General features: G+C 40.1%; 1 protein-coding gene across 1 annotated transcript in view; it reads right to left on the bottom strand.

Annotated features, from left to right (window-relative positions):
* The window catches only part of nudt14 (nudix (nucleoside diphosphate linked moiety X)-type motif 14), a 40,537-nt gene extending 32,243 nt beyond the window's left edge, over positions 1-8,294 (bottom strand). Inside the window, exon 1 of the mRNA XM_078173916.1 lies at positions 8,155-8,294. Coding sequence (XP_078030042.1) covers positions 8,155-8,235 — 81 coding nt within the window. The 5' untranslated portion in view covers positions 8,236-8,294. The remainder of the gene's footprint in view (positions 1-8,154) is intronic.
* Between the last annotated feature and the right edge of the window lie 5,833 nt (positions 8,295-14,127).

The raw sequence follows: 14,127 nt of genomic DNA, 5'->3' as shown, positions 1-14,127 counted from the left end.
TGGAAGGTGTGAGAAAAAAATAATTTCCAAGATGGTCTGTCAATTCAGAAAAGTGATTCCAGGGAGGGGAAATGAGTCAGAACGATATCTCTCCAACAGGAAGTTGCAGGACTAAACCTGGCCTTAATTTAAAAAAAAAAAAAAAAAAAAAAAAAAAGCTGCACCAAGACAAAAACCCAGAACAAAAACCCAACAGTATCAGTTAGAGACTAAGACAAAGACAAACACCCGTCTTGATTATGGTCTCACAATCATTTTGGCGATGACTGACTACATCGATTAAATGCCAAAAAGATGATTTCTTTTCTAGCAACCACATACTGTACGAAGTAAACCACACACACACACACACACACACACACACACACACACATTCCCTCTCTAGTATCCTGTCACTACCCACAGATGGTGGGGTTCCCCTCATTACTCGGGCCACTTGCTGAGAGAAGGGGGGCGGGGACGGCTTCAATGGCCCAGGGGAGACGGAGAATCATGGCCGACATGGATTACGACAGAGAGATTAGCCCGTGGGGAGAGAGAGAGAGAGAGAGAGAGAGAGAGAGAGACAGAAAGAGAGAGGGAGAGAGAGGAAGGGGAGCAGGACCAGGCTACACAGGACCTTGAAATTAATGTGGTCCCTCTGGCTTTGGGCATCAGAAATGACAGACTCCTGTGTGAATGGCTATTGTAGGGAGGGATGTATGGTCTTTTAGGTGCTTAAAGACTTATAACCATCACACACACACACACACACCTCCTGACTACACTATAAAGCCGGCAGCTGCAGCAGAAAGAAAAAAAAAAAATCGACTACCGTCCCCAAATACAATAGCACTCTTTGAATCTCAACATGTGCTCTCCAGTTTTCTAGCTCCGGTCTCTGTCTTCTCTCCAGCCTGAACAAAGGCAGCAGGGCTATCACACACACATTACAACCACTGAACTAATGATCAGCTAAGTCTAAAAATGACACTGACAAAGAACATCTGCACCTGCACAAACTGATCGACCAGTAATGATGAAACTACGGCTCTGCAGTGCAGCATTAAAACAACCCGGTGAGTGGCTCCTATCCACGAGTGCCGAAACCAGTGTCAAGGACACACTCCTCAAGTACACGCCCACGTGACTGTGTCCCTGGGTGAAATCCGCAGAAAGCATGTAGACCTCAAATCACATCAAGTCAGTTTACATGTTTCCTCCAATGCAAACTGACTGAGATACTACTTGGAGGAATTGATTCCAGCCTATTTCTGTTTTAACCACTGCTAAAAACAAATGCCAAAAATGTGTGGAAGTGATTTTTACTGTGTAGTCAGCAGAATTCATGTGAGATAATTATTCTAAATCCATGCTTTAATTTCTTACAACATGATGGGCATGATATAGTGATTTAGATGGCGATTTATATTTATATTTATGTTAATAGATCAATCCCTAAAGTCTTTTGTCAAGAAACAAGGCTTAAAGTCTACAGTCACACTCATAGCTCTGTGAGGCTGTACCTGGACACAGTGGTGTTTTGAGTTAAATGGTCATCATGCTAATATGCTGATGTGTGGCACTGGCAGGTATAATGTATGCCATGACCTTAGTTTAAGCATGCTAATATTTGCTAATTAGCTCTAAACACAAACTACAGCTAAGCCTGATTGTAATGTGATTGTGATGTTATTCATTTTGCAGGTGCTTGGTCATAAATAAACGTCTTGGACAAAATGAAATGTTGACTTGATGATGGTGCCACATGGAAAGTTAAGGGATCACTGAAGCCAATAGTTTTTTAGACTTGTCACTCTAAACCACAAACTACTGAATGAAGAAAAAGTCATCACGAGTCATCGTCCTAGAATCTTGAATGTCTGTAAAGTCATGGTAATCCATCCAATACTGTTAAAATTTTTCTATATCCCCCAACCATATCACTGTGCAGAAGGAAGTGTGCATCTCCTCATGGATAAGAGGCCTGTGCCCGAGACCAGGGATGGGATGATATATAATTTTATTGTGAATAAATTGATGGTGGTGAATTTTCATTATCAAATAATCATGTTCAGCAGCAACCAAAGAGACTGCAGGGCAACCAACCTCAAAAAGTGCAAAAGACCTTAATCAAGCATTGTCATATTTCATATCAAAAGACATGATGTCATTTCAAAATGTTTAAAAGCCTGGCTTTTTGAGATAGAAAAAAAAGTTAAAAAATATGTGTGTCCTGTCTGTGATGCACAAAAATATTTGTTTATTAACCATATGTAAGGTAAAGTTATTTCAGTGTGTTCTAGTGCCATTTTAAGAGTTTTAAACCTATTTGGATGAGGAATAATATCAAGAATGCCAATTACTTTGGTGAGGATAACTGTTACATGCAATTTTCATATCTTCCTATGCCTACTTGTGACAGCATGAGATGTAAATATTAATGATCATCCTCCTCAGCTGAACTGTAACTTAAGTTAGCTCAGTAAGGCTAGCTGTAGATGCACGGTTCTTTCTGCCAGGTGATACGGTTGGTGGGTGTAGTTTGGTAGAAAGAAAATAGTTCCTACTAGGGCATTAACGACTTTGATTTTTTTCAGGTCAACTTATCTGTCAATAAAGTCTAAAGGCCCGAACATACTCAGGCATACTATTAGCGGAGCGAACTCCGCAAGGAATGTCCGCAGTCATTCGGGCTTTCATAGTCGAGCGCACTTCCGTGTTGTAGTTTCCTGTAAAAATGTCTGTGAAAAATCCCCGCAATGTGAAAAATACATGCCAAGCAGTCACTGGTGCGCGGAGCGGAGTCCACGCGGTCGTAAAATCTGAGCTTTGCGCGCACAGGGCTTGCAGACCTCCGCGGAGTCTGTTCCGCGTACGTTCCGCCCGGTTATGTTCGGGCCTTAAGTCGAGTCGACAAGTCATTTGATGACGTCATCACATTGACACGGCGGAGGAAAGTGAAGTATCTCCACACATGTGATGTGTGTCTGTCACTCTCAGGCCCAAACATACTCAGGCGTACTATTAGCGGAGCGGACTCCGCAAGGAATGTCCGCAGTCATTCGGACTTTCATAGTCGAGCGCACTTCAGCGTTGTAGTTTCCTGTAAAAATGTCCGTGAAAAATCCCCACGATGTGAAAAATACATGCCGAGCAGTCACTGGTGCGCGGAGCAAAGTCAGCACGGTCGTAAAATCTGAGCTTTCCGCGCACAGGGCTTGCGGACATCCGCTTTGAGTCCGTGTGGACCTCCGCGGAGTCCGCTCCGTTCTACGTTCTGCCTGAGTATGTTCGGGCCTTCAGGCGTTTTCTCAGGCCTATCACCTTCTTCGTTCTCTGCAGCCATGTCTCTTGTCTTGTTGTGGTCTTGTGTTAATTTCCCCTCTACGCGCCGCCAAGTAACGTTACCACCCTTTTTATGAAGTGACTATGACTACTGGTTAAGTCAAGGATAAAGTATCAGCGTAAGCCAATCAGAGGCAGCGATTGCATTCCGTACACAAGCACACACACACAGAGAGAGAGAGAGGGAAAAAACACGATTTGTCGACTCCTCCCGGGGAGTGTCGACTTGTGCCACTGACGTCGACACGTTGACACGTCGACAAATCGACTTTTCTGTTAATGCCCTAGTTCCTACATGAAACCGCTCACAACAAGGTCTGTGGATTATCTTGAGTAACCAGGTCATGATTTCTGTTAAGAGTTTTTTTAAATATATATGTTTGGTGCTTTGAGCACCACAAGCCGAGTGACATCTTGTTCCATTATATGTGAGAGAAAGGAGAAATCTCTACGGCCGATATCTTCACAACTCAGCAACTCACATCAAAACAATCTAGATTGATAAATAGCACTAAAAGTGAGAGGAAAAATATGTATTTTTGATTCAGGGGTGAACTGTCCCTTTAAGCTAAGTCAGGGTTGTTTCTTCTCATCATAATTAAAAACAATATGAACCATGATGAAAGTTAGTGTAACAATACAGCTGTCGATTCAAACTTGTTTTCTCTAGTTCAGTTAACTTTACTTACGTGACAACTTTGAATCAACTATTCAACTTCAGTTCAGAAGGGAAGTGTAGGGTGTTTTATGGTGTGAATTCCACTGTTATTCATTACTTCAGACAAAAATGTTCACTGGGTTAAACAAGAACTTCAGTAATTCATTTTGTAATATCTCCACTCACAGGTAATAAATTATCATACTGAATTATCTCCCTGCCTTGAATCAAAGTTTTTAAGCATGCAGACAATCGTCTCGCCACCCACAGACACCCTCACGCTCATTAGGCTCATTTTACCTCCATGATTCAGGCTTGAGCCCATAAATAACTATTCATGTGAGAAGATGTGTGTTTTAAGATCATAATGGATCTCATGTTCATTGAAGGAGTGCCAGGGTCACTGGCTGTAAGCTATACAAGATAAATAATTCCAGATGAATAATTCAAATCATTATAATGAATAAATGGGAGGTAATTATCCGGCTCCGAGTAGCAACCCGTGATTCAACGTAAGCACGAGGTGACAGAGATAAGAGGGGTTTCCCAGAGTCAACGAGGGACAATCACCTGCTTTGTAGAGGGAGGCCAGGGAGACGAGACAAAACACCAGTAAACACTAATGATGAAGAGAGCCTCTCACGCATGACATTATCTACTTTAAGAGTGTGTTTCTGTGTGTGTGTGTGTGTGTGTGTGTGTGTGTGGGTGTGAGAACAGGTTTCGGTTAGTGTCCAGTGGCTAAGCTGCAGATGTACAGATGAACATAAAAGCTTTGGGGAAGAGATGCTCCCTCACTGTGACTGAGAGGCCTTTGTGGGGAGTCCCTGAGCAGCCCCTCCCGAGCCGCACAGGAGAGATGACGAGGATGAAAGGGAGGACAGGACGGAGAGGGAGTCCACCCATCATCTCTTTTGTTGTCCATCTGCTGTCTTAGCCGTTCCGCCATTCTCTTGACAAGCTTAACCCCCCCCCCCGCTGTCACAGGTGTAAACCCCAAATGTGGAGAAAAAGCCCTCCTCGCTGAGCTCCCCTCGACATGAGTGTCTTGGTACTTGAGTTTTCTGATTAAAAAGCAAAGCTATAAAAGATCTCCTTCAAATCACTGATAGTGGCAGTTTCTTTATGTTTAAAAAGCACTTTTCATCTGAACGCTGAGCACTGTCACCCTGCCCACAGTGAACAAAATAGCTTTTATCTTGCCTGTACTAATGACATGAACTGCACCTCATCAGTCAGACTACGTTAAATAGCCCCTTCCTATCATCTACAAGGTATGTAATGTGTTTGAAGAGTGAGTTTTACCATCATACATCCTCTGCACCACTGTCACTACCCTGATTTTACACAACAGAAGCCAAGTCTATAACCCAGGAACAGAAAAACAGCACAAATATTTTGAAACCTAAAAATAAATTCGTCCTGGACTGCAGCCTATGTTTGGGTGAGGAAGCATTTCTCACTTTGCTGGAGACCATCAGGACACACAGTCATCACACTTTTCTTTTAGCAGGACTCAAACAAAATATTTTCGTAATGATGCACCTATCTATAAAAACACTGATAAATAAGGCATAGTAATACTGATTTGGAGTCATGCGTCAGACTCACGCTCATCTCATGCCTTTCGATTTCCAATACTGAGCACTTTTGATCTCATGGGATAAAAATGTACAGTTAACGAGATTTCAGTCGCAGACGATCCACTTTGCCCACCCCATTTGCCACCGTGACCTCGATAGGCAGCTAAAAATGGATGGAATAGATATGGATATATGGATGGATGGATGGATGGATGGTTAGCAACTAAACAGTAGGCCTATATGCTGGTGTGAATGTGCTTAAGTAGGTCCACAGGAAACTGAATCTATACAACAATCACTTTCAATATCCACCAATACAAAACACCTTAAATATACATGAAGAAAAATACTACTAGGGATGCCCTGATTCAAAATGTTTCTCTCCTGCTATAGATTCAGATACCAGTGCTCTCTTCTCCGCAAATTAAAACCTTTTTACCTCATTGGAATCATATTTATGTACGGTAACATGAGGCCAGAAATTTCTGTGGCATTAAAAAAATCAGTCACCATGAAGAACAGAATTTAACCTATAGCAAAAACACTACATTTTAAAATGAAAATGACAAAGAAACCATATTTACTCTGGCTTATTATAATTATTATTATCGCTTATTATGCTCAGTTTCAGCTAGGGATGCACCGATCCGATATCTGGATCGAATATCGGACCCGATATCATCAAAATAGATGGATCAGGTATCGGAAAATGCAACCTATACCTAAGGCGATTCTTTCCCTTTAAATCTATTGCAATGCGAGCTAAGTCATACGTCATGGAGCGAAGGAGAGAATCTGCTGTGTGGAGGTATGTCACACTATTTCAACTGCTGCTGCACGATTGTTTATTTTGTTAAAAATAAAGAGTTCATCATTGCATTAATCTGTTTCATCTTGTTTCATTTTATCTTAAGAAAGAACTGTGTAGTCATCAATGCCTGATGCCTCTAGTCTTTTCTGTTCTACATGTAAAGGTATAAAGCTTTTTAGGTCAACCATGGTATCGGATCGGTATCGGGTATCGGCTGATACTCAAAGCCACAGCAACAGGATCGGTATCGAAACTGAAAAAGCTGGATCGGTGTATCTCTAGTTTCAGCGCCAATCAGCATCTCTGAAAAATACAATCTTAAAGACATCAACAAGTCTTGCCAAATTAGACTTACAAGCCACCCTTTCACAAGGCAATAGGTAGTAGTTCAAGGCTTCATTCAGGAAAAAATGTCTTTGGGTTTGAAGGCGTAGTATCCGAAATGCAAGACCGACATTTATGGTCACGTTCAATGCCAAAAAATGCTGTATAGGGTAAACATCCTTATTGCTCACTCCTAGTTCTAACTATTTCCACCTATCTACCCTTGGCCATTCTACCTAGCGCTGGGAGATATGGAGAACATCAAATACGCCGATATTTTTGATCACATACCCCAATATCGATATTGCTACTACAGTGTGGGGTTGATTACTGGTGCTTTCACATACTTACACAATGAGTATTTTGGATAATTAATCATCAGTAATGCGGATATAATGGCTAAGAGGGTAAAGGCAAATAATAGCACAGCTAGAACAGTCTGGCAAGTTTAGAAAATCAAATCATGACATTACAATATCCAAAATCTAAGACAATATCTAGTCTCATATCATGATACTGACCAGTCGTATCTGATACCGTGACTTAAGGAATCTGTTTTGTTGCATATTTGATAAAAATATATTTATGCAAATGCGCCCTTTCACACTTTCATCAGTGGCCTGTGATGGTGTGGGAAGACACATAGAACTTGGCAATAAGTGACTAAAATAAAAAAGGTTGCAGTAAGCAGGTTTGGTACGTACAGTAGGACAAGAGACCATCACCTTTAAATACTTTGACATTAATGTAAAGGGTTGCAGCTGCAATGAGCTGAATGCATACTGTATGTCCCTGCTGTGTTTCATGCTGTATCCTGGACCTGTAATTTCACTGTAGTGTGGTGAAACTGAGATTTAGAATAGTCTTAGCTCTAAAAAAATCCCATCAGATTTGAACAGGCACGTCTCAACAATGCACCACATATAAACTGGCAATTTACTTCCATATAACTCTGAGCTGTGGAGACCTCTGACCCACAGACACTGACAGCACACAGGCTGCATTCACACAGGAGCCAATTTGACAGTTGGGATCAACAAGTCTCACCTGACCTGCTATCCAGACAGAAAACACGTTTCCTTGTGTGTAACACTGCTGAACCGTGTTAACACCAGCTCCTCATACTAATGTAAAGCATGTGCTAACGTTTACGTGATGCTCAGTTTAAAAGGATACCGTCAGTATGCTAGCTTGTGTCTGCCTCTTAGCTGTGTCGGGTTTACGGTTAATGTCACACACAGAGGGAAATGTTAGACGTGAAAATTTATTGAATACAGTTGTCTAGTCGTTGTGGTTAAAGTAACGTCAATTGTTGCTGTCAACGTCTGTGTTTAAGGTCAGTTTAGCCTTCATGTTGTGCTAGCATGCTAGCTGCAAAATGAATGGGGGGTTGGGCTAGCCTACAGCATCCAGCATCCTCTATCAACCGTTATGAGACGGAAATAACTCACCTGGTTGTAGTGCACCCTGAACGGCTTCAGGTAGTCGGACTCTGTGCACGGAGTGACTTCAATGTTGTTAATCTCTTCCATAGTTTACACTCGGAGCTGGATTGTCGGCTCACCGATGGTTGTCTGTCACCGCACACTAACTGACAGTGAAGGAATGTCTACGGAAGCCGGGAGAGGACATGAGGGTGAACTGTGAGGATGGCAGGACAGGTGAAAGGAGCAATATCAGAAAATAAGGACTGTTCATTTTATTGTATGGAAACTGTCCGAAGCATTTTATGGAACAAGAGAACAGATTAAGAGTCTAAGTATTGTTTATATGTTATATATTTAAATAATTAAAAAATAAAATCCTTTGAGATAAGAATTAGTGCAGTCAAGCTGTCCCTGTCATCTGTTCAACACACCCTGAAGGTCTTTGTTTTCGTTGTGTTTTCTTCCTTTTCCCTGCATTTTATTTATGTATTGTTTAATTTTACATTATTTTTATATTATGAAATATATTTACTACAACTTTTACAATGAAAATCTAGAATGTCCATACTCCATGTGTTGAATATAGTTTGGAAAATAAAGGGAAAAAGCTGGTATTGTGAAATAAATCACATGACACATGTTCGACACAATTTTTTTTCAACAAATAATTTATCAAAATTAAATTAAAAATACCCCCCACAGAAAAAGCATTTCCATTAAATCGTTTTTTGTTTTTTTTTTTACTCCTTTTCTTATCTTATTTAGAGAATTTAATTCAGCTAATTAATCCCTTCTTAGCTATATATTTTTTTACATAAATAATGGTAAAACAACAACAAAATTTATTTATATGGAATCATTCAGACATAAAATACCCCTCAAAGTGCTTTATAACAAATTATATGAATATTTAAAAAATCTACAAATAAATTCTACAGAGCCCCCAGAGAACTTGTGTGGGATGATAATAACTTGTTCCCACACAATTAAAGAAAAATAAACATTAAAAATAAAATTACACCTTTTTTACGTCTGTTTATTGGCTTTTGCAAAACAGTGTAATACAGTAAAGAAACACACAAAAAGCAAAAGAAGAAACAAAACTAAATGGAGCACTGGTGGTAAGACAAAAAAAGATTACACATAAGTTATCCCACAGGTTACAGTGTTTTGACATATGACACCATGGTACAGTTAACCTGTTAAACTATTACCCATTCACTTTAATTCCTCAATCTAACTAATGACCGGTTGCCAGATTTTCTTAAAGAGTCTCTCTCTGTTTGACAGGGTGAAGCTAATTTTCTCTAAATGTAAAACATGACCTAATTCCTTCAGCCAGATCTAAAATAAGATTCATGAAATAAAAATAAACACAGTAAGATTCAGTAAAAGTCAAGATAAAAAGAGTATAGATGTCTTTTTTGAATAAGACTGAAGCCTTGATAAGTAGACTTGCATCATTGTAGTGTTCTTGCACACCATGAAGTGAAGTTTTATTTATATATCTCCATATCACCAATCACAGATTTGCCTTGGGGGGCTTAAAGTCCTTTTGACAGGGGCATTTGAGTCAAACTCAAATGGACCAGAGAATCCCAAACATTCAGTTCAGTAACTACTCCATTTAATGTTCATGTCCTCAGACCTTCATGAGGTAAACTCACTGGGTGAGATTTACCTGATGAGGGTTTAAGGACCAAAGCATTGCTTATAAACTGAGTACATTTGGTGTGCAAAAAGTACCAATCACAATTCACAGTTACATTCAAACCTATGGATGTTTTAGTGCCACACAGACACAGGAAGAACAGGTGGGTTTTAAACCTAGAACGTTCTTGCTGCTAGTACAAACCACTGAAACATATTTGTTCCAAATATATAACATCAGATACTGATGGAAGCCAAGAAATAAAGGCAAAGATAATGGAATGATGCTGCATCTCACCGTTTTGTGTTTTTAACATTACACTGATTGGCTCAGAGGAAACACTACTCACAGGTCGAGTAAAGGTCACGTAACTGTTACTTATTAGCCCAAGGAGGGGTGCATTATTCATAAAGGATGGTATGTTTAGTCGTGTTTTGTCTGCTATTCTGTGTTAAAACAAGCTGAAAGTATGTTGCTTATCTTTTTAGTAAATGTAACAGGACATGTGTGCATTTTTTTTTGACCATTTAAACTGTATTTCCACATATTATGCATAGTGAAAGCCTTCTGTACAGATGAAAATCTGCATTGTGTGTTTCTCAACTCACAGATCATAACTAAAATATGCTAATTTACTGCTTATTGTACTGCTTAACAAATATTACTAATGGGAAGAAAACTCAAGGGCAATTTATTAGCTTTTTCTGGAGCTTTTAGCTGGTCTTCTTCAGCACATTCAGGACTATAAGATGTATTTGAAAGCATCAGAAAAAGCTTCTTATTAAGATTTTTTTTTATAAAACAAATATTGTCAAGGTCACCTATAAACTTTCCCCCTTGAAACTTCAGCAGGTTCAGAAAACATTGAAGGAATAGTTCGGCGTTTTGGGAAATCTGCTTACTTATTTCCTTGCTGAAATTTAGAACAAAAAAGATTAATTCTTCTCTTCACATTTATATGTTAAATATTAAATATGAAGAGTAGATAAAGAGTTGCTGTTTTACAGTGGGTTGTGTGCCAGACTATTTCCTGACCGTGACATGTTGCCTGGCAACCAGTGAAGACTGGGAAGTTACTGTCCCTGGCCAAACAATAGCACAGAACATAAACGTCTGTAAAACCACAGTGTGTCATATTTAAACTTTGATTTTTGCACAGATTGAATTAATGAGCTTTAAAGGTGCTGGTCTGGGGATTTTGTTACATTTTGACTGAGCCAAGACAGTTGTTCAGCCCCAGTTACTATGCTAAGCTGAGCTAACAGGCTACTGGCTGTATCTTAAGTAGTTTCCCAAAATATTGCTCTATTCTTTAACATCTCAATCAAATATTTTATCAGTAGATTTGGGATTGACCGCGTGTTCTGATCCAGTGATTTGAGTTTGGAGTTCACCTTTAAATGCCCAATACAGCTTCATATTAAAAATGACGAGAGGTCCAGCATCCTCACTGTGCTGAGCAATGAATCAGAGATGGGTGTGGGAGCTCTTTCTCACCAACCCTGCCTTGAAGGGTGAGGCTGCATGATGTCACCCACTCACATCAATAACAGCCTTATAATGGAAAACAATCTGCACAGCTCCAATCTCGATGGGGCTGACTTCCTCCAACAAATGAGCCCCAGTCCACCGCCCACTACACAAGGACAGGACGTAACACTTTTGCTGAGCTGATTTACATCTAAATAAATACAGGCCTAGACGAAACAATGTGCGGACCCAAAAGAGGAACCGGCGTCTCTCCTCTGGGCACGTCCAATTTTTATTGCCCGATCCAGCCAAGCTGCTGGGCGCGATAAGACGACGGAGGACTGCTGAGTTGAGGCAATGCACAAGAGTCAACCTGCTGTGGTTTGTTGGACACAAAGAAACTATGGCAAAAGAATGAGGAGATGAAATGAGATGAAGGCATAGAGATGTAAAAACAAATATGTATACGTAAATATTCCCCATTGTTAAAACACGTATTTGTCACCAGTTAGGGTTATGGGTTTGTGAAGTCTGTGTTTTTTTTGTTGACAAAAACCCTTGATGACCAAACTTTTTTTGGGTTGTAATCTGTAAATACTGTCATTTTTGGTCAAATTGGCAACATGTATTTACAACATTGCTTTATTGGCTGTTCATTCATTTGCATGTGACTATCTGTGGTCCATCAGATCCAGGATTTTGCAACTTTCATGTGACAAATCTAAACTTCTTCCCTGCTACCCTGAAAACAAAGTGACTTAATTACTTTGAACTACTTTATATACAAGCAGCACGATGATGCTGCGGTTAGCATTGTCACCTCACAGAAAGAGGGTTCTTGGTCCGAACTTGGAGTGGAGGGTTTGAACCCTGGGGTGAGGGAGCCCTTCTGTGGAGTTTGCATGTTCTCCCTGTGCCAGTGTGGGTTCTCTCCAGGTACTTCGGCTTCCTCACACAGTCCAAAGACATGCAGGTTAATTGGTGACCCTTAATTGTCTGTAGGTGTGAATGTGAGTGTGAATGGTTGTCTGTCTCTATGTGTCAGCCCTGTGATAGTCTGGTGACCTGTCCAGGGTGTACCCCTGAAAGTTACAGAAAGTACAGAAATACAGAAGGTTTTACATTTCCTCTGGTGATTATTTTAAGATGACAGAAGTTCAGACACATTTCTGAGGTCGCAAAGAAGTGACCCGTACAGGGACTAATAATACAGTGAAAAAAAAAAAACATCATCCACCAGAAATGAATAATTGTCTTATTTTGGTCTGTTACTTAGTGCAGTGGTTCCCATATGGGATAGGTTCCCCAAGAGGATTAGTCCAGCAGTTCAGGCCACTTCAAAGGGTCACAAGATGAATCTGAGGGGCAGTGAGATGATTAATGGGAGTAGAAAGAAGTTAATCAAGTTCTAATACACACATTTGTATTCATTTTTGTTGACTCTTGTCTTTGATTTTGTGAAATGTTAACCATCTGACAAGTTTAGAGGGAAAATGAGTCTTTCGTGGAACTGCTAACAACTCTAAGACATCGCATGTAAGGCAGCATAAAAGTACAAATGCCTCAAAATTGCACTTAAGGATTGCACTTGAGTTTAAAGTGGAAACAGGGGTCTCATTTATAAAACCATGCATAGGATCATTACTAGAACTGTACGTACGAACAAAAGCCAAAAATGGTGTTTGCCTAAAAATATTTAACAATTCCTACAATCAGGCTTCACCATCTGTGTTGCTAATGTCCCGTCTCCAAAATGTTGGTAAGCATGGGTCAAAGTTTCTCCCATCAAGTCTGTTTTTATACATCACAGTCATTGTGTGGGAAGTGGCATACACTTCTTTCATGCCTCGTTTTGTGCATACACAGTGTTTATATCCTAAAGGTTTATCACCTAAAACATTCTTTGATTTAATGTAAAATGTAATCAGCAACCCATAAAGTGTAGTGAAGTCAAGCGTTGTTGGGTTTGACAGGTGTGGCAGTTCAGTGTGCCGAGATGCCACGAAAATGTTTGAAAGTATGGCTATACTACACATCTGTGGTGTCTGGTGGCATCACAGTACTGAATAATGAATGATGGGCACCAAATGAAGAAGAAGAAAAAAGGTATTGAGCAAAGTACTCTATTGGTATTGGTATCACCAGTATCACTGGTATTAGTATTGATATCATTTTTTAAAAAATAAAACCCAGCTACTTTCCATCACTGTAAGTATATCACACTTTACAGGGCTGAATGGACACAGTGGTTCCCAACTGGTGGGTCATAGTCCGAAACTGGGTTGCAGGTCTATACTGAATGGACCACAAGTGACTTGTACATGTGTCTAGTTTGTAAAAAAAACTTTCTTTATTTTTAAGTACCATGGATTTCCAGCACAGAGCTGTTTCCTGCTGTAGAGTGAGTGACTAATGGGCAGCTACTTGACAGAGACAGCCAACTAGCTCCATGACATGGCCAAACACAAGTATGACGCTGAGTGTGTTAACTGTATGGACCTTGAACTAATGACTAAAGAGCAAACTGGATCTTGTTGCCAGACCAGTTGGGAACCACTGCACTAAGTACCTGGCCAAAATAAGACAATTATTTGTTTCTGGTTGATGACGTTTGTTTTTTATTGTATTAAAACAGTCTCTGTATGGGTCACTTCTTTGTGACCTCAGAAATGTGTCTGAACGTCTGTCATCTCACAATAATCACCAGAAGAAATGTAAAACTTCTGTATTTCTTTTCTACTTGACTTTACTGACACTGACTCCTCTCTTGGGCCTCATTTGAGCATCACCCTCAATAAGGCCTCCAAAACTCTTATCAGCTCCTCAACCGGGTCCTGAGGCACCCATAACGTGTTAATCCCATCCTTCCACGAACA

The sequence above is a fragment of the Epinephelus lanceolatus genome, chromosome 13 (assembly GCF_041903045.1).
Source record: "Epinephelus lanceolatus isolate andai-2023 chromosome 13, ASM4190304v1, whole genome shotgun sequence".
Taxonomy (NCBI): domain Eukaryota; kingdom Metazoa; phylum Chordata; class Actinopteri; order Perciformes; family Serranidae; genus Epinephelus; species Epinephelus lanceolatus.
Note: the sequence above shows the minus strand (reverse complement) of the source record. Positions and strands in the feature narration are given on the sequence as shown.